The sequence below is a fragment of the Tachypleus tridentatus genome, chromosome 13, assembly GCF_004210375.1.
Source record: "Tachypleus tridentatus isolate NWPU-2018 chromosome 13, ASM421037v1, whole genome shotgun sequence".
NCBI classification, from domain to species: Eukaryota; Metazoa; Arthropoda; class Merostomata; order Xiphosura; family Limulidae; genus Tachypleus; species Tachypleus tridentatus.
Window position 1 is genome coordinate 75,854,056 of NC_134837.1, and position 25,889 is coordinate 75,879,944.

Consider the following 25,889-nt stretch of genomic DNA (forward strand, 5'->3'; position numbering starts at 1 on the left):
ATGTTACGATCAATCCCACTATTCGTTGGTAAAAGAGTAGCCCAAGAGTTGGCGGTGAGTGGTGATGACTAGCTGCCTTCCCTCTAGTCTTACACTGCTAAATTAGGGACGGCTAGCACAGATAGCCCTCGAGTAGCTTTGTGCGAAATTCCCAAACAAACAAAAAATATATATCTGTTTTGTCGATAGATTATAACAATTCTCCCAGTGAATGATATTCTTCAACTCTATTTTGAAGGTCACTTTTTTCTTATATTTTTTTAAATTCCGGCATGCGAGAGTATGGATGTTAAAGATGGCTGCATTAGCTAGGAATTTAAGGATCAGCCAAGGAGCTTTTCAGCTTCTTAGGAAGCAGGTATATTTTGTTTTGATTCTTTCTAACAATTATTTTAAGAAAAAATTTAATTACAAGATCTTTAATCATTTCTGTAGTAGTGTTTATGTGTTTGTGTTACATATTTTGATCTATGATAAATTTATTTTCACGAAGTCTGTTGCACGTGATCACTTGGGCAAGTTCTAATCGTGGGTTGAAGTTATGTTTGTGTTTGGGTGTTTACGAAACGATATGTCCTAAGTGTGTAGTAGTTGGATTATATGAATAAATCATATACAAGTTAAGGGCATGAGATATGACCCTTCATTAATTTTAAACACATAACACATAAATTAAGTCTCAGAATTAAAGTTGTATTTTTAAAATAATATAATTGAAACGTACATAAATATTCCCAAGTATCCGATCTGTGTTCTAAAATACAGGTCTGTGTTTTCTTTATCTTAAAAGAAAATGAACATTTAGTTTACAGCCCCTCGAAATAGTTCTTCAGGAACTTCCGGTTTGAGAAAAACACCCCAACAGAAATGTATAATAGTGCAAATAATCATCGCCACAGGTACAAGAAACTATTTGCACCAAATAAATTACCCATAATTTATAAACAACAAAACTATGTAGTACTTCATCTAAGGGTAATCTCTCACGTCTCCATTTGTATATAACAAGAAAAGTAAAATGTAAATATCCAAACCATCATGTGATAAAACCTGTATTTGTATACTATCATTATAATTGTTATTTTTAAAAGTAAAGTATGTCACAACATATTTATTCCTTTTGAAAACATCTAGTGCTATTCTTTCAGGATTTCCTGCAAACTAGACTCTAATTTTTAAAGTACTGTTAAAAATAATTTATTCTGGGTGAAGTTCTTTAACTAGTTTTAGCCCTTAAAAAGTTCTTAGTTTTTCAAAAGGATATTGTTCTTGTTATATTTTTTATGGTCATTGAACTTGGCCAGCTTGTAATTAATGAAATAAAATGTGACAATTAAGTCTCTGCATAATTAACACAGTATGTCTTGCAATCACTTTGTAGCATCTTTATTGCCATTAGTTGGACATACAGTATCCTTTGCTGTGTATCTTAGTATTTCGAAAAGTCCAATTTGCCAGGAAAATGTGTTTACAATCAGCTGTGGCAAATGTATAGAAATATTCATTTTAAATCATGCCTTGCCACTAATAAATGCTTCTTAAGCTTTGTAATAAATAATTTGACATTTATTTTTAAAAAGAGTTTACATTTTTAAATTTAGCTTTAGTTAGCATGGACAAATATTTGAGCCCTTGTATAAAGTCCCTAAAACCTCCTTAATTTTTAGGAGAGAAAAAGGGAACGTATTAAAATAAGACTTGACACCGATAAAGTTTTTATGATTTGTTGAGTTAACATAGATGTATAAAGAAAAAAAAAAGAGAGGATATTTTTACTGTATCAATCAAGTTGTACTGTGCCACAGCACTGTTTTACTAATAGTAATAAAAAATGTACCTCTGTGGATCATTACTGTAAAACAAAAAAGAAAAAATATATAGAAAAGGAAAATAAGTGTAGAGGTGACTAATATTAGTTCATCCAAAATAATGCAAACAAGATAGTAGGAATAGCATTTGCAGATGTTTCCCTACTATTTTGTTTGCATTGTCTTAGAAGGGTTGATATTTAGCCATGAATTCCTTTTTTTTTAAAGTTTATTCTGTACTTATTTGTGTTTACGTTTTTATTGCAGTGTTTCAATAGACATAGGAAGGTTGTATTTATCACCAAGTTCTAAATACAATGAGATTCCAATTGTAATATTTATTGTTCATATATTATTGGCTCATAATTCCTGTTTCACCCTATACCTAAGTTTTTTTAAAGGAATGTCAGATTTTGTGACAAAGCTAGCTTCAAAGAAAAGTTGTAACATTGTTTACATTAGAATTATGGTTTTATAAAAGTTATTACTGGTTATTAAAAATACTTGTAGAAGTGGATACTCTGTTTGAAACCATGTCACCTCAGTGAAATTGGTTGATACCACTGTTTTGGTTTTTGAGTTACTGTGTAATAAAAAGTGAAACAGAAGAAAGAAGAACAAAAGATTCAATCTTTTTTTTATTGTTGTATATATATTTTTTACAGCCATTTCCAGAACATTTAATACACTCATTACACAGATATTGTTGTAAAACAAAAAGGAAACATTGTATAGTATTGTATTGTTCTGATTACGTGTTGAGGAGGTATTTGAAATACCGTTGATTGAGAAAGCTGAGCTATTCTTATATGGACAATGCTATTGCCTGCCTGATAGGGGCATATATACTTTATTTTGATGTAACTTGCAGTAGTTGAAGGTTGTGATTAATGCAGTCGAGTCAGACTGACCATTTATTACTAGGAGTCAATGCATGGGCTTTTTTTATTTACTTTAATAATATTAATAGGGGCATGATCAGTAAAGTATCCAAACCATTAAACTTTTGGATATTTCTAGCTATATTTAAGATGCTAAAATACTATAGAGTGATTTTGGTCAACTTGTGACTGCTGCAAATATGTGTGAAATAACTATAGTAAGATCAAGGTAAGGTGTTTTGGTTATGTTATGTATTGCATGCATAAATTGGAACCCATTCATTAACATGAACAAAGAAATGTGTCTTGGCACAGGGTGAATAAGCCTCTCAAACCATTGTACCTGTTTGTAAAGCTAAAAGAATGTTAGGATTTATTTATATGTAAGTTTATTACAAATAAAATCAAGTAATTATACATGTATGAATCATTAGGCCTCACTTGGAATACTATATGTGTTTTTTGTCTACTTATCTAAGAAAGGATATTAACGTTGGCTGGGTTTCAGAGTAGAGCTACTCGGATAGTTTCAAGGATATTTTTATATATATAGGTCTAGGTTAAGATCTTTTTTTTTCTTGAGTTAAAAAAAGAGACAGATTTATATCATTGAGTTTTAGAAGATTATCTGGTATATTAATAGTATAATGACCTTTGGTATCTAAATGTAATGCAGTGAGAGAACATAACCTTAAGATTTGGAAGACAGACTGGACTCCATTTAAGACATTTTTATTTTTTAAAAGGGTGTTGGCTTATAGAATGAGTTGCTATTGGAAGTAGTAAAAGCCAGCATCTTATAGGAGTTAAAGAAGGGGAAAGAATGGCTTCCTGAAAATAAAGGGTTGTTTTTGATTATCTTTTTTATGGGTGGGTATGAAAAAACAACCTTTGAGGACCAAATTGTTCATGAGCTATGTGCTATCAAAAGTTTCATGAGATAAAAATGTTTTTTAGTTGTTTCCACAGAGATGGATACTGCACACTGCAAAGGGCAGGATCTAATTATATATGGTTCCTTTTTTTGTAAGAATTAGAAAAAACCAAAAAACTCTTAGGCTAAATGAAACCTAAGAAGGTGAAGGTCTGTTTTGTTTATATTCTTTTCACCTCATGATTGTCACAGTTAAGAAAATTTGAGGCAAAATTCCCCCAAAATAGAAGGCTTCCTTTAGTATGTTTTTTGAATATGAATTAGACTGTTTGGTGGTTAAGTTGTACCCACATTCTATGGTATCGTATGAACTTGCACTGTTTTCTTATTCACCTTTGGGATTGATTTTTTATTTTATTTGATGTAGGCTGCATCTTGCCAGGTGCCAGTACGATGGCTAAACCTCCACGAATACCAAAGTAAACAGTTAATGGCTGATAATAATATCAATGTACAACGTTTTAAAGTTGCTGAAACTAAAGATGAAGCCGAAGAAATTTCAAGAACATTAGGTAAGCATTTAAAAGATATCACCAAAGTCTTTAATACAACCACTGGAAGATGGAGACAAAAGTATTGGATTTATAGTTTCAAAACTTTTAATGTGATGATGTATAATTATGAGACTTTATGTGGGTTAGAAAACAAAACAGTTTGAACATTCTTGTCCCAAAATTTAAATTATTTAAATCATGTCATTTTTTTTACAGACTTTTGTATTTCTCTGTAAAATAAGAGTAAAATATTTGCCTACTAACAGGAGATCTCCCTCACATACTGCACTTATTCTGTTATAGTGTTTCTGAAGTGTGTTTTTTAACTGAATATATGTATCACACATCTTGTATAAAAGCTGGTATTATAGCTTTATATCATGTTACAAATAATGACAGTAAAAAAAAGTACTTATTGTCTAGTCAATTTATCAGTTACATTTTCCTATACAATTCTATTTATGCAAACTCTTCTGTAATGTATATCTTTTGTTGGTGGATTATTTTAAATTATCTGGTGACAATAATTCAAAATCCAGTCCATATATATATCAAATTAGTTTATTTACTCTTTTCACTGTTTCTACAAGCTTGAACAATTGCACATTGTTATATAGCTATGTGATAAATGACATTAACTAATATGAAACATATCAACTAACTTGTATAAAGTAATTTCATTTGTATGATAGCAAATGAAAAGCAAAATATTTTATGAAGACACACTGAATAGTACATCTCCTCACTTTGAAATAAACTCTCTAATTTTCACAACTATATCCTTGATCATCATTGAACTAACTAGCCTGATGATGGTTCATTAACTGTTGTATTTAGAAAGTGTGCTTGTTCTAGTTATTTCTAGGACTTGCTTGATTGTAACATTATGTGCCCACTAAATGACAGCTTACTTAACAATGTCATAAATATACCTTATAAAATTGTCCTTTTCTCAGTTACTTTTTAATTATAAATTCCCCTAATTAGTCTTAACAAATAAATCTACACTAAATTATTCATTAACCAAGTCTTTTTGGTGGTGTTCTCTTCCATGGTTCATAGTATACATGAGATTATATCTTGTTTCATGTGGCTGTTCCATTTCTGGATGGGTTTTTTTTTCTGGTTATGTGGTTTTTTGAATGCATTGGTAGATTCAACTTCCATAGTACAATGTAAGTAGTCTCAATAGGAACCTCAGGCTCCTCCACAGGTTGAAGCTCTGCTGACAAGTTTTTCTCTAGAGTTAACCATCTCTGTACTTCCATGAAAGATTGATGTCTTCTCAGTGTTTCTTCTCATCAAATTTGTCATATCACCATGTCTTTGGCTGCTCATCTTTGCCATTCTTGGGAAGAAATCATTCAGGCCAGAATATGAACTTTGTTGCTTATTATCTGCTGTCTTGCTGTATCTTTCTAAGATGGATATTATCTCTCTCCCATGGTGATTCTACACATGTCCATTTGCCTTTGATGGGGTTTTATGTTTTACAACATTTAATTTGTTTTCTTTTCGGAGGCTTCTCTTACCACCGCTAATGGGATCACACTCTGCAGTGACTGTTGCCTGGTTGGGTGTGTTTCCACTGTAACCCACACTATATACCACCATCACCTTCTTCCCCACTGCTGGTATTATTCATTTTAGATCTTGCTAATTCTAGAAAGTGAGGATTGAGCAGGAGAATCAGAGAGAGATAATTGTGTGAATATAGTTGGTGCAATACTATTGGTGGAGAGTGGTCACTTGCTACATACATTTTCAAAAGTGGCATGAAATTTGAGAGATATATAAACTAGTACACTGAACATTAATATTTTTTAGTAATACTTAGGAGGGATCAGAAAGAAGATTGATATAGGTTTTTATGAGAGGTGGTAGGTATCAATTTAAAATACATTTTCAGTGTCAAAAAATGTTAACTTTAGTTTGGATAGCACTGAAAACAGTTAGTAATGTAATTCATTTACTTTTATTTTATAGATGTGAAAGAGTTTGTGATTAAGGCCCAGATCCTAGCAGGTGGTCGGGGTAAAGGTACTTTTTCCAGTGGCTTGCAGGGTGGGGTAAAACTAACAACCAAGTGAGTAACAGTGTATTTGTTTAAAAACCATTTTTGGTTGTTTAGTAATAATTGTTTAAATACCTTTGTAATTTTGAAACATTTGAGATGATAAATGTACTAGTAAATAGTATTTGAAATGTTTCAAATTACCTAATGCACTGCAAGAGTAATTTATAAACAACAGTAATGGTACCATTTATTTCTTACATACTTTTCTCAAGACATAATTCTCTGTAAAATTCTTTTAATTCTTTTAACATGTACAAATTGTATACCTTTTTAGTAACATGCTTTTGTTTTAAAACTTTTAACATTATCCACTCGCAAATTTTAATATGTTGATATTAAGGGGTTATTTTACTGTGTATAATGTCATGTTTTTTGGGGTTTACTATTTTTTTCTTGTTATCTTAATTTAGGATTTTTTTTTAAATCCATTGACATTGTTTTATTACACATAACACCTTCAGGATCAAAGCTCAGTTGTTAACAGATTTAGGTAGAATTATTTCATTATGTAAGAGTATGGTTGGGTGACTAGTGTAACTTGTTAATAGATTAATTGTTTTTTACTTTAACTGTTTACACTCAACTAAATCTTATGCTGCTAATGTTCCTATTTTTAGTTGTTTAATTTTTTAAAGTGCCCTATCACTTGATATGGTAGACATCTTTAGCTATAATCATTTATTGTCGATGTACATTTTAAATCCTAAATTTTTGTATGTTAAATTGTATCATATACACAATGTAACATGACATGCTGAATATACTATTAATAGTTTTTCCTCAAACATTTCCTTGTGTTTGTTAAATCTACTCTGTAATACTTCACTTCTTACCATTTTTCAAGTGACTTTTTACATAAAGTTGTTAAACTTTATTACAGCAAAAAAAAGTGCTATAAGTGTACAAAAACTATTTCTATATAAAAGTAAATATTCATTTTTTTGCACCTTTTTTTTCAATGTGAAGCTTCAATGTTAATTTTTAGTATATAGTCAAGTGAACAAAATATGGAATAAAATTACCAATTACCCTAGAATCAAAATGTGTGAAAATCTTTTGTAGTTACATGGATATAAAATTATCAAAACAAACATGCATTCACTGCTATTTCTTTCTCAAAGATATTAAGTAAATAGGTTATTTTTATCAACATATATTATTTTAATGAGCTGGAAATATATTGTTCTGCTTTTCCGTAGTTTAGGCTGTCTATTAAATAAATTTATTGCTAATAGGAAATCACTTGGATGTGATAAATGAATTTTGATACATTCATTTGATTGTATAACAGTATTGTATCTTTTGATGTAAGTGTTTAAATTATGTTTTAGTTATAGGTTTTTAACACAATAAAGTATTAGATGACTCTCTGTAATAAATTTTGTGAAAATTTTAATTAAGGTAACAGTTAAAAATTGAAAAGGTAGAAATTTGATTTGCTTTACATTTTCTCGTAGCCCAAAAGAGGTAACACCAATAGTTGAACAAATGCTAGGACATAAACTAGTAACCAAACAAACAATTGGAGATGGAGTATGTGTTAAAAAGGTAATTTATTTGCCCTGTGCTTTTGAAGTAGCTTTGTGGATGAGTGTGTTTAAAATATTAAAATAATTCTAAGTGCAATTTTTTTTGAATCAGTATTTCTTTGCATTTTATATCTGGTTTTGTTTTTGACAAATCATCTCAGTGTTAATATTCATGAAGAAAGAAATTTTATCATTACAGTTGTAGCCTAATAATGTAGATAATGTATCAACTGTGGTAAAGATAAAAGAACTTTCTTGAAACTTGTATTTTTGTAGACTATTATAAGTTTTCTTCACAATAAACATCTGGTTAAACTACCCTTTTTGTAGTCTTATAAAATTTTAATATTCAGGACAAAATCTTGTATCGCTGTATATTTTAAACCTAACAAGATGGGTCTGACAGGTCATCCTGTGGTCATGGTTCAAAAGTCATGTTATAATGTTTGTAGATTTACATTCAAAATTTTATTGAACTACTATTTTATGAATGCATATCAATAAGTTTAGTATCAAATTATAGATTATATATAATTCAGATTTTAATATTATACATTAATTAATTATAGATTAGTTAATTTCTTAGTTTAGAAGTAAATATTAACACTGCTTCCACTGGCCACAATTTTGTAGAACTTAATTTTTCAAGTCATTCTGGATCATCTGCTTATTGGCTAACACTTTTATCAAAACCTAATTGGACAAAAAAGCAGGCAATAGCTACACCCTTTGTGAAAACCAGATCCATGGCTGGTCACAAAATAAATACTGACATGCTCTATACTTTCATTGTACTTGGGGGAAATGCCCTTGATCTCAGTGTAGATGCAACTGTTTAGACCAAGAGGTCACGATAACATTAAAAGAAACTGGAAAATAGCCACAGAGCAAATTAAAGGCAAGAAGAAAGAAAAAAGGAATGATTGATTACACTTTTCTATTGGAGAGTGATGAAGGTGAAATGTGTAGCTATACTTGAGGATCCCTTGTATTTTGTGACACTAAAGAAATGATGCAAAACGTCTAAGAATTGAAGTGTGAAAGCAAGGCATTTAAGGAATTTTTGTAGTATTTAAATAGGGTGCAAGAATGATTTATATTAAATTCAGCAGTTATTTGGTATCAAATCCACAACGACATCAAACTTTCCAAATGAAGAAGCTTGACAGAAAGCATCAAGTTTCAATGCTCTTGACAGGAACAGTCAGTTGCTTTTATTCTGCATGACTGTATTCTGTGCACCATGTTATTCCTAGGAATTCCAGATGGATTTATGAACATGATTAGAAATAACATTTGTTAAGAATTTGATGATACAAAACTATTTTCATCTGCCAACAAGGTGCAACAAGCTCTGCCAGTGAAATGTATTCAGAGAAAAGTTATACTTTCACTGCTGTGTTAGTTGATAACATTCAAAGAATTGAAAGGGAGATTGAAGATTGGACAACATGCTTCAGAAATGGCTAGATGGTACTTTCATTGATGTAATTCTGGGTTTCAGCTAGAACCTACCACACAATCTGTCCAGTGTTACTGTTAGTGATAGGGTACCATTAATCAAGGTGTTGAGAATTATCCCACTGACACCAAGGTCAAGGCCTTCGTATTTACTCTGAAAAAAAACAACAAGAATGTGAACAAAAAGCCAAGAAGACAACAAATTAGGCCTGGCATGGCCAGGTGGTTAAGGCACTTGACTCATAATCCAAGGATCATGGGTTTGAATCCTCGTCATACCACACATGCTTGCCCTTTCAACCATGGGGGCATTATAATGTGACAGTCAATCCCACAATTCGTTGGTAAAAGAGTAGCCCAAGAGTTGACAATGGGTGGTGATGACTAACTGCCTTCCCTCTAGTCTTACACTGCAAAATTAGGGACGGTTAGTGCAGATAGCCCTCATGTAGCTTTGCATGAAATTCAAAACAAACCAAACTGCAACAAATTATTCTTAATATTAGCCATGATTCTAAGCAGGTAAGTTGACAATACAACACACACTTAGTATGGGAGTCAAAAACTTGACTCCAGTATTATTACTAAATTTGCAAATGCTAAAATGAGAGTTTTAACACATTCCAGAATTTATCAAGATCTGCCATACAGTCCAAAACCTAAGTGCCTGACCCTAGAAAGCACTGCTTAAAAAAATCCATCCTAAATATTGATCTTTGTGTGTCACGTGACATGCAAGATTAGATGTCTATGATGTACAAATACAAAACCTATAGTTTCGTACACACTAAGAACTTAAATTACTGATATTGACAAGCTATAATAAAAATAAGAACCTTATCTCTTTTTTATTTACTGAAATATTACTACATTTAGTGAATCAAACACAGTGACCCCCCCTCACACACACACACACACACACACACCTTTTTCCATTTTTAGAAATGCTTATGTACATCTACTTCTATCTGTTATGTATGAATAATCAAATGAAAGCTCAGAATTTCTCTTAAGTGGTTCTCTGAGTCTTGGTGCAGTATTTATGTGAGAAACCCTTTCATTTCATAGTAATATAGTAATTACAAGTTCGAAAACTATGACATTATTGATTAAAAAAATCGTATTCTTTCTTGGCCCAAAATGCTGTGTAGCTACTAAGCCTGATAAATTATAGTGGAATTCTGTGGTAATTATAAAGTAATTTATAACTTTTTGTTATTTCAAAATCCACATATAAAAATCGCAAGAAAAATATTTTGTTTTGCATTTTCCACATGCGAAACTTCTCAAGTCTTAGCAGCAAATGAGTAAAAAGTTTGTAATGAGAAAAGGTGGTTGTTTTCTGTACTTTTTTGTGAAAAATATCTGAAACTTAAGAACTTGTTTGTAAATAGTAATATTATATATGCATATATAATGTATTTTAATTGAAATGTTATCATATTTTATAAAGTACTAGTCTACTAGAAAACAGCTGAGTAACTTTTTAAAGACTAGTTTTATATTATTGAATACAGTAACAGAAGTGTACATGTACTATGTCATTCAACTTCTGTAACTTTAATCATGCACTGTTGAAAGGTCATTAAAATAAAAATAATAAATGTTTATGTATGTAAAATGTTATGACATTTAAGCTGTTTAGACTTAACATTTGTGGTTTTGCATTATAATGTGTAATCATTCTAGAACAAGAAAAGCATAATTTTTATCTGTTTCCTTTTTTATGGTGGTTATGATCAACTGTAAAAATAATAGATACATTTTTTTTTTCTAAAAAATGTTGATAATTATCTAGAGGATATTAGGAGGTTTTGGAAATTTTCCATATGGAATTTGACAGTTATCTTACTTTAATAAGTGTTAATACCCATACCAGCATTCTTAAGATATATTTTTATGGCCTTTTTTTTTGTTGTTGTTATTTCAGAACCCACATGTGCACAGAATCCATGCTACTTATATTTTTCAATTATTGCCTTATTTTAACATAATCTTGGTTGGGTTTGTTGATGTAATATTTTGAAGAAATTTGGAACATTAGCATATCCTTTATGTCTGAACAATCTGAAATTTAGCCTAGAAAGTCAGAGACATTTAAAAAAAAAAGAACATGTTTAATGAACATGCTTCTTTTCTTGAGGGGGGGGGCAGGTGGGAATGGGCCAGGCTAAGAAACACATTTTCATATTTTTTTTATAGAACCATAAACCTAACACCTAGTTTATTTGTTTTTCTTTAACTTGTGACCTTCTATACATATTACTCAATATCTGTATCAGTTTTAAAATGTACTGTCATCAAATGCCTGAAGGTGATGACATAAGGAGGATATTTTTTTTTCACTCTCATATCTGTAGAAAGTATCAAATAAACATATATCTAAACTGCATTACTCCATATTCTCAAGTGAAACTATCTTCATAATTACATTTTTTTGTGTGTGTAATATGGAAATAAGATGCATAGTATTCCTTCAGAAAAGTTGATTGTATAATAAAACTTTTATGGAATAACTGAATTTTTTTTGTTTTAAGTAATTAACTGTATCCTTGTTCGTTCATGTACTTTGTTTTCTCTAAGTTTTGTCTGTGAATTTGTACTATTTACATAAGAGATGACTAAATAGTAAAACAATTTGCAGGTGATGATAGCAGAAGCTTTGGATATTGAGAGAGAGACATATTTGGCAGTTCTGATGGACCGAGAAACAAGTGGTCCAGTAATTGTAGCCAGTCCGGCTGGAGGTATGGACATTGAAGAAGTAGCTCATTCCAATCCTGAACTTATATTTAAGGTCAGTACTTAATTTTTTTTTTCTTGTCCTGTCAGACTGAACGTTTTGATTGTGTTGATAATTTATTTACCTCCACACAGCTAGGAAAACACATACAGGGCTGCAAACACCAAGTAATGACAGTTAAGTAGTGAATTTATTAATGTTACAAAATTAAAGATAGAAATAATGAAATAAAACTACATTCACTCAAGGGATACCAACATTCCCTTGTTAACTGTTTTTTTTTTTTATATATATATTTAATTCATGCAATATGTTCCATTTCATTTGTCATAATAACTAAAATAATATGGATGGACCATGTATTCCTAATTGGGAAAGCAAAAGAAAAAGATGAAAATCATCAAGTGAAGTTAAATCTACACATTCTTGAGGAATTTAATATTTCAATCTTCTGAAAGTATGAAAGGAAAATGTAAAATCACTATAGTGAACTTTGTATATCAACTTATTTTTCTTTATCCAGAACATTACACATTGTTTTATGTTTACATTAGAGCTGAGTGCTTAAATTGATTACTTCATAGAGTCAACTATCTGTGAGGTAAACTAATCAATTGATTAATCAAAATTGGAGTTTCGAATTGCTACTATTTTTAATTTATTCTGTTGCATATTATAATTTATCTCAGACAAGTGTCTGATGTATTATGTTACATATAATAGGTATTAAGATTTAAGATAGCTGGATATTTGAATTTTAACTTAAAAATTAATTGTGTGTTAATAAGTATCAAATATATGTTTTTTTAACAACAAGATTGATACACACGATTTTCTTTCTTAATACAAATGTATTTTAACATGCAAAAAAAAAATTATAACAACAGTTATTACTAATAGTTATTAGAAATGATGGTTTCTATACAGGAGTTTTACAAATTTACAGACAATACTTATTTTTATATTCAGTTTAGAACTGAATATTGTATTGATGATCCAGGTTCATGATAAGCAAATTAGTTCTGAGTTTATATAGTCACACCTCGCTTATGCTAGCTAGCTTGGTTGGCTCATGCCAGTTACAAGCTCATTTTTTATCGAAGAAGATAGTGTCCACATGGAAATAATAACGTTCGAAGTAATTCACTGAAGTTGAATGGTTTTTAATATTCAAAATCTATAAACATTCCTGGTCCAGTTCTGTAGTTTTCCAATTAATAACTATTAATCACAATTATAACTTCCAAGGCCTACAGCACTCTGACTGTAGGTAGCCAATAATATTCTTCTGTTACTGTCTCTTGGCTAGCTGCTTTTATATGACTCATGGGAGTTTCTTGAACTTTCAACAATATTCAAACATGCTGGAATTTTCGTAAAACAAATATTGTTGATTCTTTCTTTCAAGAATCTTCTACAAATTTAAAGAACAGGCAGAACTTGTGCAATACACAGCAAGCAATATATACACTTCAAAAAAAGAAATGCAAAAGGCAAAATTTGAGACATATTGTTAATAAGTTTATTCCGGGTAGTTCTGTATGACATGTGTGAAACTTTGCACATTCACTGCTAAACATCCAAAGTCTGCAAAGTCCGCGCTCACTAGGTGAAGTTTAACGTCACTCAACGTCAATAATGAGTATGCCCCCCGTGAGCATCAATAACTGCTTGGCATCTCCTGCCCATGGAAGCGATGAGATGATGAACCACATCCTGTGGAATGGCTGTCCACTCAGCCTGCAAAGCTGCTGCTAGCTCAGGTAGAGTCTGCGGTTGAGGTTGTTGCCGTTGCAGACGTCGGTCCAACTCGTCCCAAAGATGTTCGATGGGGTTTAAATCTGGTGATCTGGAGGGCCAGGGAAGAACATTGATGTTGTGGTGTCTCAAGAAGACAGTGTGAGGATGGGCGTTGTCATGTTGAAAAACGTCGTTGACGTTCACCATGATGGGTTGCACGTGGAGCCTAAGAATCTCGTTGACGGTTGCGTACGGTCTGATCGGCAATCCTACGCAGCCCTGGTATGGTTGAGGCAGTAGACATCGCAGTGGTGGTCCTATCCCGAAGATGACGTAACTGGATGTAGCGATCTTGTGCGGGCGTGGTCACATGAGGTCTGCCAGATCATGGACGGTCACGAGTTGATCTATGTTGTTGGTGACGATTCCATAGCCTTGTGATGGTGCTTGGGTGAACATTCACAGCTCTGGCAACATCTGATCGAGATTTGCCTGCTTCCAAGCGACCAATGGCGTTGTTGCGTTGTGCTTCAGTCAGTCTTGGCATAACTGTATTATGCGATCGGTGGCTTCACACTGAGCTATGGAAACCGAGAACCCATCACTTTTATAGGATTTTGCACATGTTGCACTTGCAGAACATGCAGATCTCTCAAACAAATTTATTGGACACAAATGCGTTTTGGCTTAAAAATCCAATGTTTTCCTCCGCTTTCAAAGTGCACAACTTTTATTGTCATTTTGGTCTGGCAATCAGTGCCTTAACATGTGTAACATCACATACTCTGAGCTTGTAATGTTATTACATATATTTCTCTTTAAAATAACAAAATATCCCTTTGCATTTCTTTTTTTGAAGAGTATACGTCATTGGCAAAACAAAATTATACTGAAATTGTGCTTAGATATTAAAATAAACATGTAACAGTAAATCCATTACACCAATTACCCAAGAAATTGAAATACTGTTATTTATATGCAAAAACGGCTCGTTTGCGTTGTTCGCTCTTCTATGTAAAATATTTTCTCAACCCAAACGAGCCGTTTTGCATATAAATTTCTCAACAAGTGGGTTTCGACATCACTGAAATACTGTTATATTTGTTGTTAGGCACAAAAGTATATAATGAGCTGTCCATGCTTTTCCTAATTGTACCTTTTAAGTTATTTATTTATTTTTTGCTTCAAGTTTATTCATAACGTATAGAAAGGTTATATACCACTGTTATTAACCTTGAACTGTTGACCTTTTTTTATTATTATTATTAGCCTGTGAAAACAGTGACTAGAGTAACATTGTACCAGTTGATTAATCATCTGATTACCAAGCATTGCTAATCAAGCAACCCTAGTTTGACATACAATTTATCTGTGCATGATTGTTAAATGTGGTCCCAGATCTCTAGAATTACTGCACATAATTCATCCAAATTGTGTGGTTATCTTTTAATCACCTGAGTTTTTAGTGTAGTTCTTAAGTCCTCAAGCATGTTCCTGTCAAGACTTCATGCAGTCCAATCCAAAGTTATATGTTGTATTGGACTCTTTATCATCAAGGTATGTTGTATGCTGGGATTAGTTATTTTGGTAGATGATAAATTTGTTCCTGAGGAAATAAAATTGGTCAGTAAAAATCTTCTGTACTTGTCAGCAGTTAAGTTTTTATCAATCTTGTTAAGATCCATCACAACACTGGCTGAGATGTGGACCCAAATTTGAATTGGTCCAATACCATGTTTTGCTGTATCTCTTTTACATTGACTATGATGCTGTTTTTATCTCCAACATATAGCCTAACTGTTGTATCTTATTACAATAAGTAGTCTTCAGGCTTGCTTATCTGACTGTTTGTAGTTCCATGCACATTTCAGTTTGGTTTGGTTATCTCTTCTTAGCAGCAGTTTTTGAGCAGCTACACATTCAATGAGACAACTTTATGTTCACACACTGTATTTAAAGGAAGACTACTAGCAGATCCATACTTGACCATCATAAGGAATATACTCTGAGATATTTAAAATAGTATTTGGAGAGATTGTTTTCTATATTGATTTATGCCAAGAAAGCCAGTTTCACATATCTTCTTCAGAGTTTTTACATAGAGCTTATACTAAAATATGGAATATTATTGTAGTTTTCCACATGAAGTATTCTTGTCTAACTGAAACTGGTTTCTACTTAAATATTATTAATGGGCATTATAAGATTAGCTTTATAGCCCTTTTAATAATGTCAGTTTCTGACGATTGAGTGACACAAATCAATGTAAACTAACAACAAGACTTTGGTGCAATTTATTTTTACGTGGTGTAATCACATTAATTTTTCCTTTTATAAAATTAAGAGTTAATTACACTTTATAAGAACGATGTTTCATAACATACACTGTTATTTGAATTATTCATTCTATGAATAGTAAACTAACATACCAATATTCTGTTGAAAAGATAGTATGTTCCCCAAAAATGAAATCACTTAATTATGCTTATAAATTGTTGTTTGTCAACACAAAGTTCAGTTTTCTGTTTAAACATGTTTTATGTGTCCTTTCCTAACAAAACTACTACACAGTGTTTGTGAATTGTTGCCTGTCAGTTTACTATCGTATTATATTAGCATATGCTTCAGCATACAAATGTACTTCTTATGTTTCCAATCATGCTGAGCTTGATGGTCTTAATTACCCACTGTTGCTAGACATTTGCATTTCTGTTGTAACGAGCTACTGCAAAAGACAGTGAAGTCAATTTTATGCCACATTTTGACAGATATTCTGCAGACAATTCACCATATGTGGATGTGAATTCCCAAAACAGTGTTTACAAAAGCATGCAAGTCCATCAGAACTGCAACAGACAATTTGACAGTTGTTCAGCCAAATGGAATTGTTATGATTCTAGTTTATTTTGTCATCTACCTAAGGAAAAGAATTGTTCATTTCTAAGTTAGGCTGAAAGCTTTTGAACTGTTACTTGTGAGTCTCATCATCTTTAAATTCTTATTTATTATCTTGTTTGTGGTGTAACGAAATATGTCCAGTTTCAGCACAATAGTTTTTTGGATTGGGGCCACTTTTCATAGATTAGGCATGAAAATTTACCATGGTATTGTTTAATTGATGTTCATATTGTTGTACTATCTTAGAAGTAATCAGTTATTGGCTGAGTCTTTGACTGGATTACTGTAGACTCCAAACATGTTGATATCAGAAAACTTCAAAATTGCTTCTGGTAGTTAATGTAGTAAAACCTGTCTAGGGTGGAATCACATGGGACTAAGTAAAATTTCTGGCTTAAACAGGTTTTCTTACTTAGACATAGTGAAAATGCATTTTCTTAATTATATATAATTTTTGAGTGGAACATTATACTTGCTTGACTCAAGGGAAGTAAGACATTTGTGAATAAAGTTATACTGTTTATGCTATATTTATTATAATAACAAAAATAGACATTAAAAATATACATAAGTACACAAAATCTTAAATTTATTTGAAGAAAGTGTCCAATTTTAACTGTTTCATTTTTTAATGAGCTTCCTCATGCAGTTAAAAGAGAATTCTATGGTCTTTGCATGAAGTTAATTTTCCCCCATCATTTTTGCATACAATTTGATGAAGTAGGAATTTCTATTTCCTCACTATCTTTTCCTTTTGTTCATCTTCTGAATCTCTCACACTGTTACCATCTTGTGATTCTATTATAGATTTTATCAGTTTCTGTTAAAACGTTCTTGTCAGTGTTCACAAAACTTTCCGAGTTCACAGAATTATCTGCATCAATTTTCTCATTCAGAGTTTGAACTTCACTAGAATCATCATAACAAACAACTTCTCTACAATATCTGCCATTATCAAAAATAAATCCACAGTTTCAAAAGCAATTTATTATGCATTTAACTGAATGACTTAAAAATGTAATTGTATCTAACACATCAATTTTCTTGGTCATTTCAGATGCTCTCTTACAGTCCACATTTGCAATAATATGCTGAAGCATCAATTTTTCTGTATTTCAGTTTTATACGCTGTATAATTCCATTATCTGGTGGTTGTAGAATTGATGTTATACATGAAGGTAGAAAGACTAAATGAACATTTGAAAGTTGAACTTTTGGGTGATAAGTTGCATTATCTAGGAAAAGTGGAATATTGCTATTTTCTTGTTCCATTCTTTTGTTTAATTTAACTGCAAAAATAATGATGGCAGAGAAAATAACAGAATATATTTAACCAATATTTGCTGTAACAAAATGTTCAAGAATTTATTAATATTTAAAGAAATTATTAATTAAATAAAAAATTAATATTTAATGAAAAACATTTTTTCCACCTTACTCGGGTCCTAATCCTACTTGTTGATAGATGAGGTAGGTGAAAGATAGTTTTCTGTCCATGTTATGCAGGTTCCACCATATAGAGGGCTTTTTATAAGAGAAATCTTAAGATAATGCTGCAAAATTGTGATATTTACAGCTAGTACAGGTTTCTGGCTTAGACAGGTTTTACTGTAGTAGTGGACACTGTCATCATTTGGTCTAGTCAACAGTTTGAAATTAGTGACAGTGGCAGATAGCCTTATTAGCTCTGCTATAACAAAGACACTAATCAGTTTATGAGAACAAACTTGAAGTAATTAAAAATAATAATGATGAAAAATCATAGTGTCAGTAATTTGATTAGTGGTTTGTTATATAATCAAAAACAGTAATAATAAGAAATACCAGTTGGGGTATCAGTCAATGTAATCATAATTTTGATTACTGGATGATTGGAATAATTGGGAGCACTAGCTGATTTTAATTTCTGATTCTGATTATTTATATGACAGTAACTTATATAATTGGTACTCATAACTATTCAGTTATATTAAGTTAATTAGCCATTTCTAGTTCTGGACTTGTGGGTTTTAGTTAATACTGTAAAAGTGTCCAAAGTTAATTATTTCAGTGATATTCTCAGTGATATGTTTGATAGATATTTGTGTAAAATGCCAAGATAATGTCTGTGAAAAATATCAAGGTTCCATATGTCATACCATAGCTCTAATACCGCACTACACAAAATTAGTTAAGTTTTAGGGTAGAACTAATGTATGTAATGTATTATTGTTAATAGTATTGCCTGTTGCCACACTCTACAAAAACAAAAAATGATTTCAGAACACACTGGTGTCCCTATTGCTCTACTGTGAAAGTGTTTCTCCTTCCAGGAAGAACACTAAAGGCACTATCAAAGTATATGGGATTTTCCATGAATCTTTCAAGAGTTGATTTGTTGCTTAGGGGCTGTGGAGCACTGTGGTTTGCTTTTCTGAAGTAACAAACCAATGCATTAATATGTGCTTCAATTTTTATAAATTGTGATTAGCTCTCCATAATCTTTTAGTTTAGTTTATTGCTTGTATGACTGTACATTTATGTCTCTACCATTAAAGGTCTTTGTAGTTATAGTGTAGATCATAAGAGATGAAAATAATAACATTATGTGATGAACATTTATTAAGTATTGTGTTCTAATATTTTTTTCAAAACAATGTGGATATATAGAATAAACAATTCTTAACTGTGTGATTTACTTGAATTTTTATGGACTTGCAAGTAGGAATATCTTGATCAGTATCGGAAAAGGTTATATACGTATATGCATTTTTAATTGGACATTTTATAAGCCAGTGAAAAGTGCAGATTTTCATCTGTATGTCTTATGTATAAAGGTGTGTTTTTCTTCATGAATTATTTATTTGCAGTAGTTACTTTGATTTGACTTTCACTCAGTTTTGCATGTATTAAGAAGTATTTTCATTTTTTAGAATCTTTATTCTGTTTTTAGGAACAAGTCGATATCATAAATGGTCTGTCTGACGAACAAGCAAAAAGACTTGCTGAAAAGTTAGAGTTTACAGAAGAGCTAAGAGACCAGGTGTGTAAAATACTGAACTCTGTTTAAGAGTTATTTCTGTCTCTCTATCCCTAGCTAGTTGTTTCTTTTATTGCAAAAAAAGTGATGTTAAAATCTCATAAAAATTAGTGGAAGTTTGCTGTGCTTTAAATTGATGAGAAAAATAAGAGCAATTATGTAAATATAATAGTGTTTATTTTTGTGACAAACATACTTAGAAGTTAGTAAGGAAATTAAATTTAACCGCATGATGAAAGAAACAAAAATAGGTAAGTCTTCTGTAAGGAGAAAAATATCCAGCTATGAGGCTTAATAAAATCTGCTTATTATTGTCTAAATGAAGGTTAAATCAATGAATAATATACTGGAGGATCGTGGCTTCAAATTTCATTTGTTCCAGCTTTATTTGGATAATACCTTGAGATAAATTCTAAGTTAGGAACTATAGTGATGTGTTGTTAGTGAATAGTAATTGATAAGTTGATTAGAACAAACAGTTATGGTCAACTTGGCAATCTCAGTAAGATAAATTGTTAGAAGGTAATTATATTTTGGTTTTGATTCAGAAAAGTACATGCATAAAAAAAATCTGTTGTTGTTTTTCTTCTGTTAGGCTGCAAATCAAATAAAGAAACTTTATGAGCTGTTTATCAAAGTTGATGCAACACAAATAGAGATTAATCCTTTTGGGGAGACACCAGATGGTCGAGGTAGTGTTTTTCTTCTTTCTTTTTAAGGTGAATGTTCCTGGTTTATCAGCTGCATATAGAATAATTTGTTAATTATCTAGAATATTTTCTCTTTATATTTTAGATTTAAACTTAATTTTAAATTTTAGTGCATAGTAAATAAACTTAGGATTCTGAAAATTGTTGAATCTTGAAGTCTGAGTTCTAGGAAGGCCCAGTTCAACCTACACTTTGATCAATGTGTGCTATCAGGTTATACTAGTTTGGGAGAATTCCATTCTTCATTAGTAACTCTGAACACAAGTTAACCAAAGAGAGATCAGTTGGACTTATAGTGAAAAGTATGAAACATGTTGAGAATGTGCTTTATAGTCACTATGAGAAAAATATGTACACTAAGTAGTTGAAGTGAAGAAAACGTGGCACTGGTCACTATTCAGTTCTTCACAGTATGTAGGCATTACATAACTCAATAAAACATGTTGATCAAAGTGTAGATTTAACTGGACCTACCTTAAGCTTAGACTTTGAAATTAAACAATTTTAAAATACTAAGTTTTCATATATCTCTTGTTATGTGGCTATATAATGTGAACCGAAATAGTGGCCAATGACACTTTTTTTTCTTTACTTCACCTATTTAGTGTATAGGTTTTTTCTCATAGTAACTACAAAGTGCATTCATGTTAATTTTAATATATGTTATTCAGACCTTTCTTGTAATGCTCCTAGTAATGGTAATATCTAATGGTAGTTATAATTACATTGTAGTAATTCACAACCATTAGTTCTGGATATTTTGATGCTTATATTTCTGTGTTGATTCCTGTTGGATTAAACTGTGCAAAAATTAGAAGTTAAATTTTGAATTAATGATGTGTGAATAACTCCTGGTAACCTTAAAATAGTTGATATTTACAGTTCACTTTTTTCACAGATTGTTCCTTATCACAGAGGTCTTATTCTTCAAACATCTCATTGTCAAATTTTATACGAAATCTGGAACTAATAAAATGTGATGGAATAACTGCTCTTTAAATTTCAATTTGAATTTCAAAGTTTTGTACATATTGGGAAGCACATTGAAAATCTTTATTCATTTCGTTTGTAGTGGTTTGTTTCGATGCGAAAATGAATTTTGATGACAATGCAATGTTTCGGCAGAAAGAAATCTTTGAACAGGAAGACTCTTCAGAGATTGATCCCAGGGAAGTTGAAGCCACTAAGTATAACCTTAACTATATAGGAATGGATGGGAATATAGCTTGCTTAGGTAGAATTGTTTTTAGTTATTAACTGTTCATTACTGATTTGGCTTTTTTATTTGACATGATGGTAGAATGTAAAAAGTAAACTGTGAACAGTTACTTGTGATATATACTTTAGGTATTACTTGTCTGTAAAGAAGGGGGAGAGCTTCCTATTAGATAAATACTTTGAAGGTCAAAATATCTGTACATGCACTTTAATCAAATCTAATTAAGCTATCAGTAGTAGCTTGAACTGATAACAGATTTTAAATGAATAATTTTTTTTTATCGCAGTTTGCTGAGATATAACCATCCATCATCTTTTGAATTTTTCATTACACTATGGCAAAATGACAATTTTTTAAAATTGTAATATTTATTACAAAATTTGAAAATTTTAGAAAGTTTTTGTAAGATATTACATGATACTTTTGCTCTCCAGCAAATTTCAGATTTATTCTATGAAGTTTCATTCACTGAAAAGGTGTGGGGTGTTCTTATCAATTTTCCCACCACTTCTGTGGCTCAGAAAACATTTATCAAAGAAAATGTTTGTTAATATCTATCCTTTGATACAAAAAAAAGTTAAATTTTTTCCAAATTTGTAACATAGACACCAATCAAAAATGAGTAATACAAATTTGAAGTTTGCTGGTAGTTGGAGAAATTACAAAAATTACTGAAAAGATAGTTGAATTTCAAGAACTGAAAATCACTGAAAGTCATACAGTAGAGAGCTATAGTAAATATTAATTTATGACAAAGTTTTATAAATAAAAAAAAGCTTCTCAGAAAGTTGTTTTTCACTTATCTTTCATGATGAAAAAGATGCAGAAATCTGTACATTTGTTTCTACAGTTAATGGTGCTGGGCTTGCCATGGCTACTATGGACATCATTAAACTATATGGAGGGTCTCCAGCCAATTTTCTAGATGTGGGTGGAGCAGTCCAGGAAGATCAAGTTTATCATGCGTTTAGAATCCTCACACAAGACACTAGGGTAATGAAACAGAAATTATAAGTAGTTAGAAACATTTATGTGGAAGCTTTATATATCAAAGTGAAGTATGCAGAATATTTAATTTAGTAATATATATAGTAAATAAATCAATCCATGTAATCGTTAATATATCATTTATAAAGAAACTCCTAACATCTACCTTAGAAATTAAGTTAAATCTTGTACGTGAAAATTTCAAATTTATTCAAAAGGTAATAAATATTCTATGTATCACATATAATATGTAAACAATAGCCATAGTCTTCTTCATTTAAATATAGTAATTGTTTGTGGGGTGTGACAAGTCTATTATGTGGTAAATTAAAAACCGGAAAAGTGATTTCCTTTATTTTTTAAGATGACTGTATAGATATGTTAATGCTGTAGAATTCAGCTTTGATCCATTTAATTTTATTAAAAGAAATTACAGCCTTTAGCTTAGTAAAACTGGTAATATAATCTCATTTCTTTCCAAATTTTCTCAGCTATAAATTTGTTACTCACAAAAGGTAGTAAAAGTTTGAATATTTTGCAAGTTATTTAGGAAACTGGAATTATAAATTTTGTTTTGGTATGTTTGGTTGCTAGATTAATTCCTGGAAAAATTAGTTGGTGTTTCAGTCAAATAATTTTGTGTTCCAAATATGTTTTCTTAAGTTATGAATTTTTGAGTTAAAATGTTACAAAACTTGCTTTAAGTTCTGTCTTTCAAACATCACCAATCTTTGTTATTATTTTTAGTCAAAGTTTCAGTAGAAAACATTGATCATTGCTGATATATGATCCATTGTCATATTTCTCATAAGCTCAATCAAATGTTTTGTTTATACCAGTGGTTCTCAACCTTTTCTGACTTGCTGCACACTATGACAATCTGAAAATGTTCACTGCACACCTGGAAAGCCTTAATGATTTTTTTAGATGCATGTTATATGACAAGCATTAAAAGCCTTAGAACGAAAATCATGGTGAAAGCAAGCGATAATAATGTCATTGTGCATCACGTTAAGATACACGTAACACAGAGCAGGTAACTTAAAAAGCCTTAGAACGAAAATCACAGACAAAGCAAGCAATATTAATGTCATCTGCACATTGACAATACTATCGCTTGCTTTGGCTGTGAGTGCCGTTCTAAGGCTTTTTAACGATTTTGTGGTATAGCAGAAAAATCAAAACTTTTTATTTTTACATATGTTTTTAATGTGACGCTTGTGTCTGCTTCCGAAAGCAAATCAAATTGAAGCGATACTCTAACATAGACAAACAAGCTCACATTTCATCATCAACTGTAAGAAGCCTTTCTCTCTTTCTGACTTTAATTTCAGTCAATGCTGAAAATCCAATTTTGCAAAACCATGAAGATGCAAACGAAACTAGAACTTCAACTGCTTTTGAACTGATTGCAGGATATGAATTTTTAATGGAGATCCAAAACTCATCCAAGCTCTTTTCGGGAAACAATGACTGATAAAAATTTGTTGTTTCTTGGCCTATCGCTGTACTTTTTAAATCTTTGCAAAATAAGTATTTGTTTAGGATTTTTCCATCTTTTATGAATCGAAGAAAAGCCAGAACTTGAGCTTTTCCACTAACACCAGTAGATTCATCAACTTGAAGAGACCATAGCAGAGACAATTCATCTTCAGGCGCTTCGAAGTGTTCGCAAACTTGATCCTTCAAATCCGACGACAAGTCTACAATTCTGCGCAAAGTTGTGTCATTGGACAGTAGAACTTGCTTAACTGCTTTGGCGGCATCCATTCCAAGTATAGTTTTGACAATGATTGCTAATGCTGGTGTAATGACTGATTCAGCCTCCGTATGCGCTTTCTTGCATTTTGCCAACAATTGAGCAACCTTATAACTTGCAATCAATACTTTTTCGGGCAGCTTCATGTAATTCACAAGCTTCCTTGATTGTTCATGTTGTTGAGCTGTGAGATTCTCAAAGTATTCCTTTGGTTTATCCTTCACAGCTGAATGTTTTGTTTCCAAGTGTCTCTTCAGTTTGTTAGGAACAAGTGCCTCGTTTGATAAAGCTGCATTGCAGAGTAGGCAGAATGGTAATTGAGAATGTTCCAATTCCAAAGCGATAAAACCGTATTCGATGTATTCGTTTTTGTACTTTCGTTTGATTCAACACGTTCTCCTTTGCAGCACCAGACTTACTTACATATTTTTCCATGGATAAGTGATAAAGCTAATTCATACAAGATAAGCACGAAGTTCTGCAGTTGATATAAAATTCCTACCTACAGCATAGTAACTGTAGCTTACTGCAGAATGAGAACGTGTTCCAGAAAGCAGTTTGATTGTGTGATGCATCATTTATGACGTATGAAGCGCTTGTTGCACCACAGTTAAACTAACAGTCGAACCGTTGCAGCCGAGAATGAAATTTAAGTGTGAACTTCTCAGTGCTTGAGTTAAATGAAAACCATCGAATGTTTTGGAAGGTTTCAGAGTGTCTCTATAGTAGCTTTTACTAACTGATGTGTTCGACTTGTTTGTAAAATCCCAAGAAAGTTGAATGTGTTTCAAAAACACCACAGCACACCTGCCAATCTCTCGCGGCATACAGGTTGAGAATCACTGGTTTATACTGATATTACAGTTACTCTGAACATGATGGTGAAAGAAAACATTTTAAAAATTTCACTAATTCAAAGTAAACATTATTATTTATAGTCTAACCACTACACTTTGCCTCATTCAAAAGAAAGGAAAATAAATAGAAAAACTATTGTAACACAAGTGGTCATCCTGTGAATGTGAAGTCTGCATTCTCTTACCAAAACTCTATTCTTCACATTATGAGGCTGCTAGTATAAGAAATGACAGTTGGTTCCCACTGTTTTATTAGATAACCCAGGAATTGATAATAGATGCTGTTGGTTATTCAAATGTGAAAAAAAAAAAAGTTTTTTGCCAATGGCACCTGGAAGTTCTCTTTTGTGATTCAACTCTGATAGAAAATCTTCATTAATCATAAAACCTTTTGGAAATTACCAGGATATTAGAAAAAATAGAAATTACATGTAACTCCTATCTTTCATTTGTTTAACTATATGCTGTAGAAAGTAACAACAGTTAAATTTTATAACCATATGAAAACATACTGGTAAAGTTACCAGATGAAGCAAAAATGAAATTTTCTGATAAGAATGAAAAAGATGGTGGGTAATTCTCCTCATGTACTAAATTTATTATGGAAATTAGTAGAGAAGAGTGTTGTGCTTTGAACATGACAACCTTACAGTGGAGTCTTTTGAAGTGGAAAGTGTGGTGCAGGTCTGTCATCAAGATGCATGATCATCAGAAACAGCATGACTAGATGTGGCAATGTAGACTTGAACATTGTAGTAAAACTCAAAATCATT

At 31.5% G+C, this 25,889-nt stretch overlaps 1 protein-coding gene across 1 annotated transcript in view; it reads left to right on the forward strand.

The window, feature by feature from the left end:
• The first annotated feature begins 249 nt into the window (after window positions 1-249).
• The window catches only part of LOC143236588 (succinate--CoA ligase [GDP-forming] subunit beta, mitochondrial-like), a 30,979-nt gene continuing 5,339 nt past the window's right edge, over window positions 250-25,889 (forward strand). Inside the window, exons 1-9 of the mRNA XM_076474882.1 lie at window positions 250-358; window positions 3,991-4,135; window positions 6,104-6,203; window positions 7,652-7,742; window positions 11,829-11,981; window positions 19,498-19,587; window positions 20,180-20,276; window positions 21,367-21,528; window positions 22,364-22,506. Coding sequence (XP_076330997.1) covers window positions 287-358; window positions 3,991-4,135; window positions 6,104-6,203; window positions 7,652-7,742; window positions 11,829-11,981; window positions 19,498-19,587; window positions 20,180-20,276; window positions 21,367-21,528; window positions 22,364-22,506 — 1,053 coding nt within the window. The 5' untranslated portion in view covers window positions 250-286. The remainder of the gene's footprint in view (window positions 359-3,990; window positions 4,136-6,103; window positions 6,204-7,651; window positions 7,743-11,828; window positions 11,982-19,497; window positions 19,588-20,179; window positions 20,277-21,366; window positions 21,529-22,363; window positions 22,507-25,889) is intronic.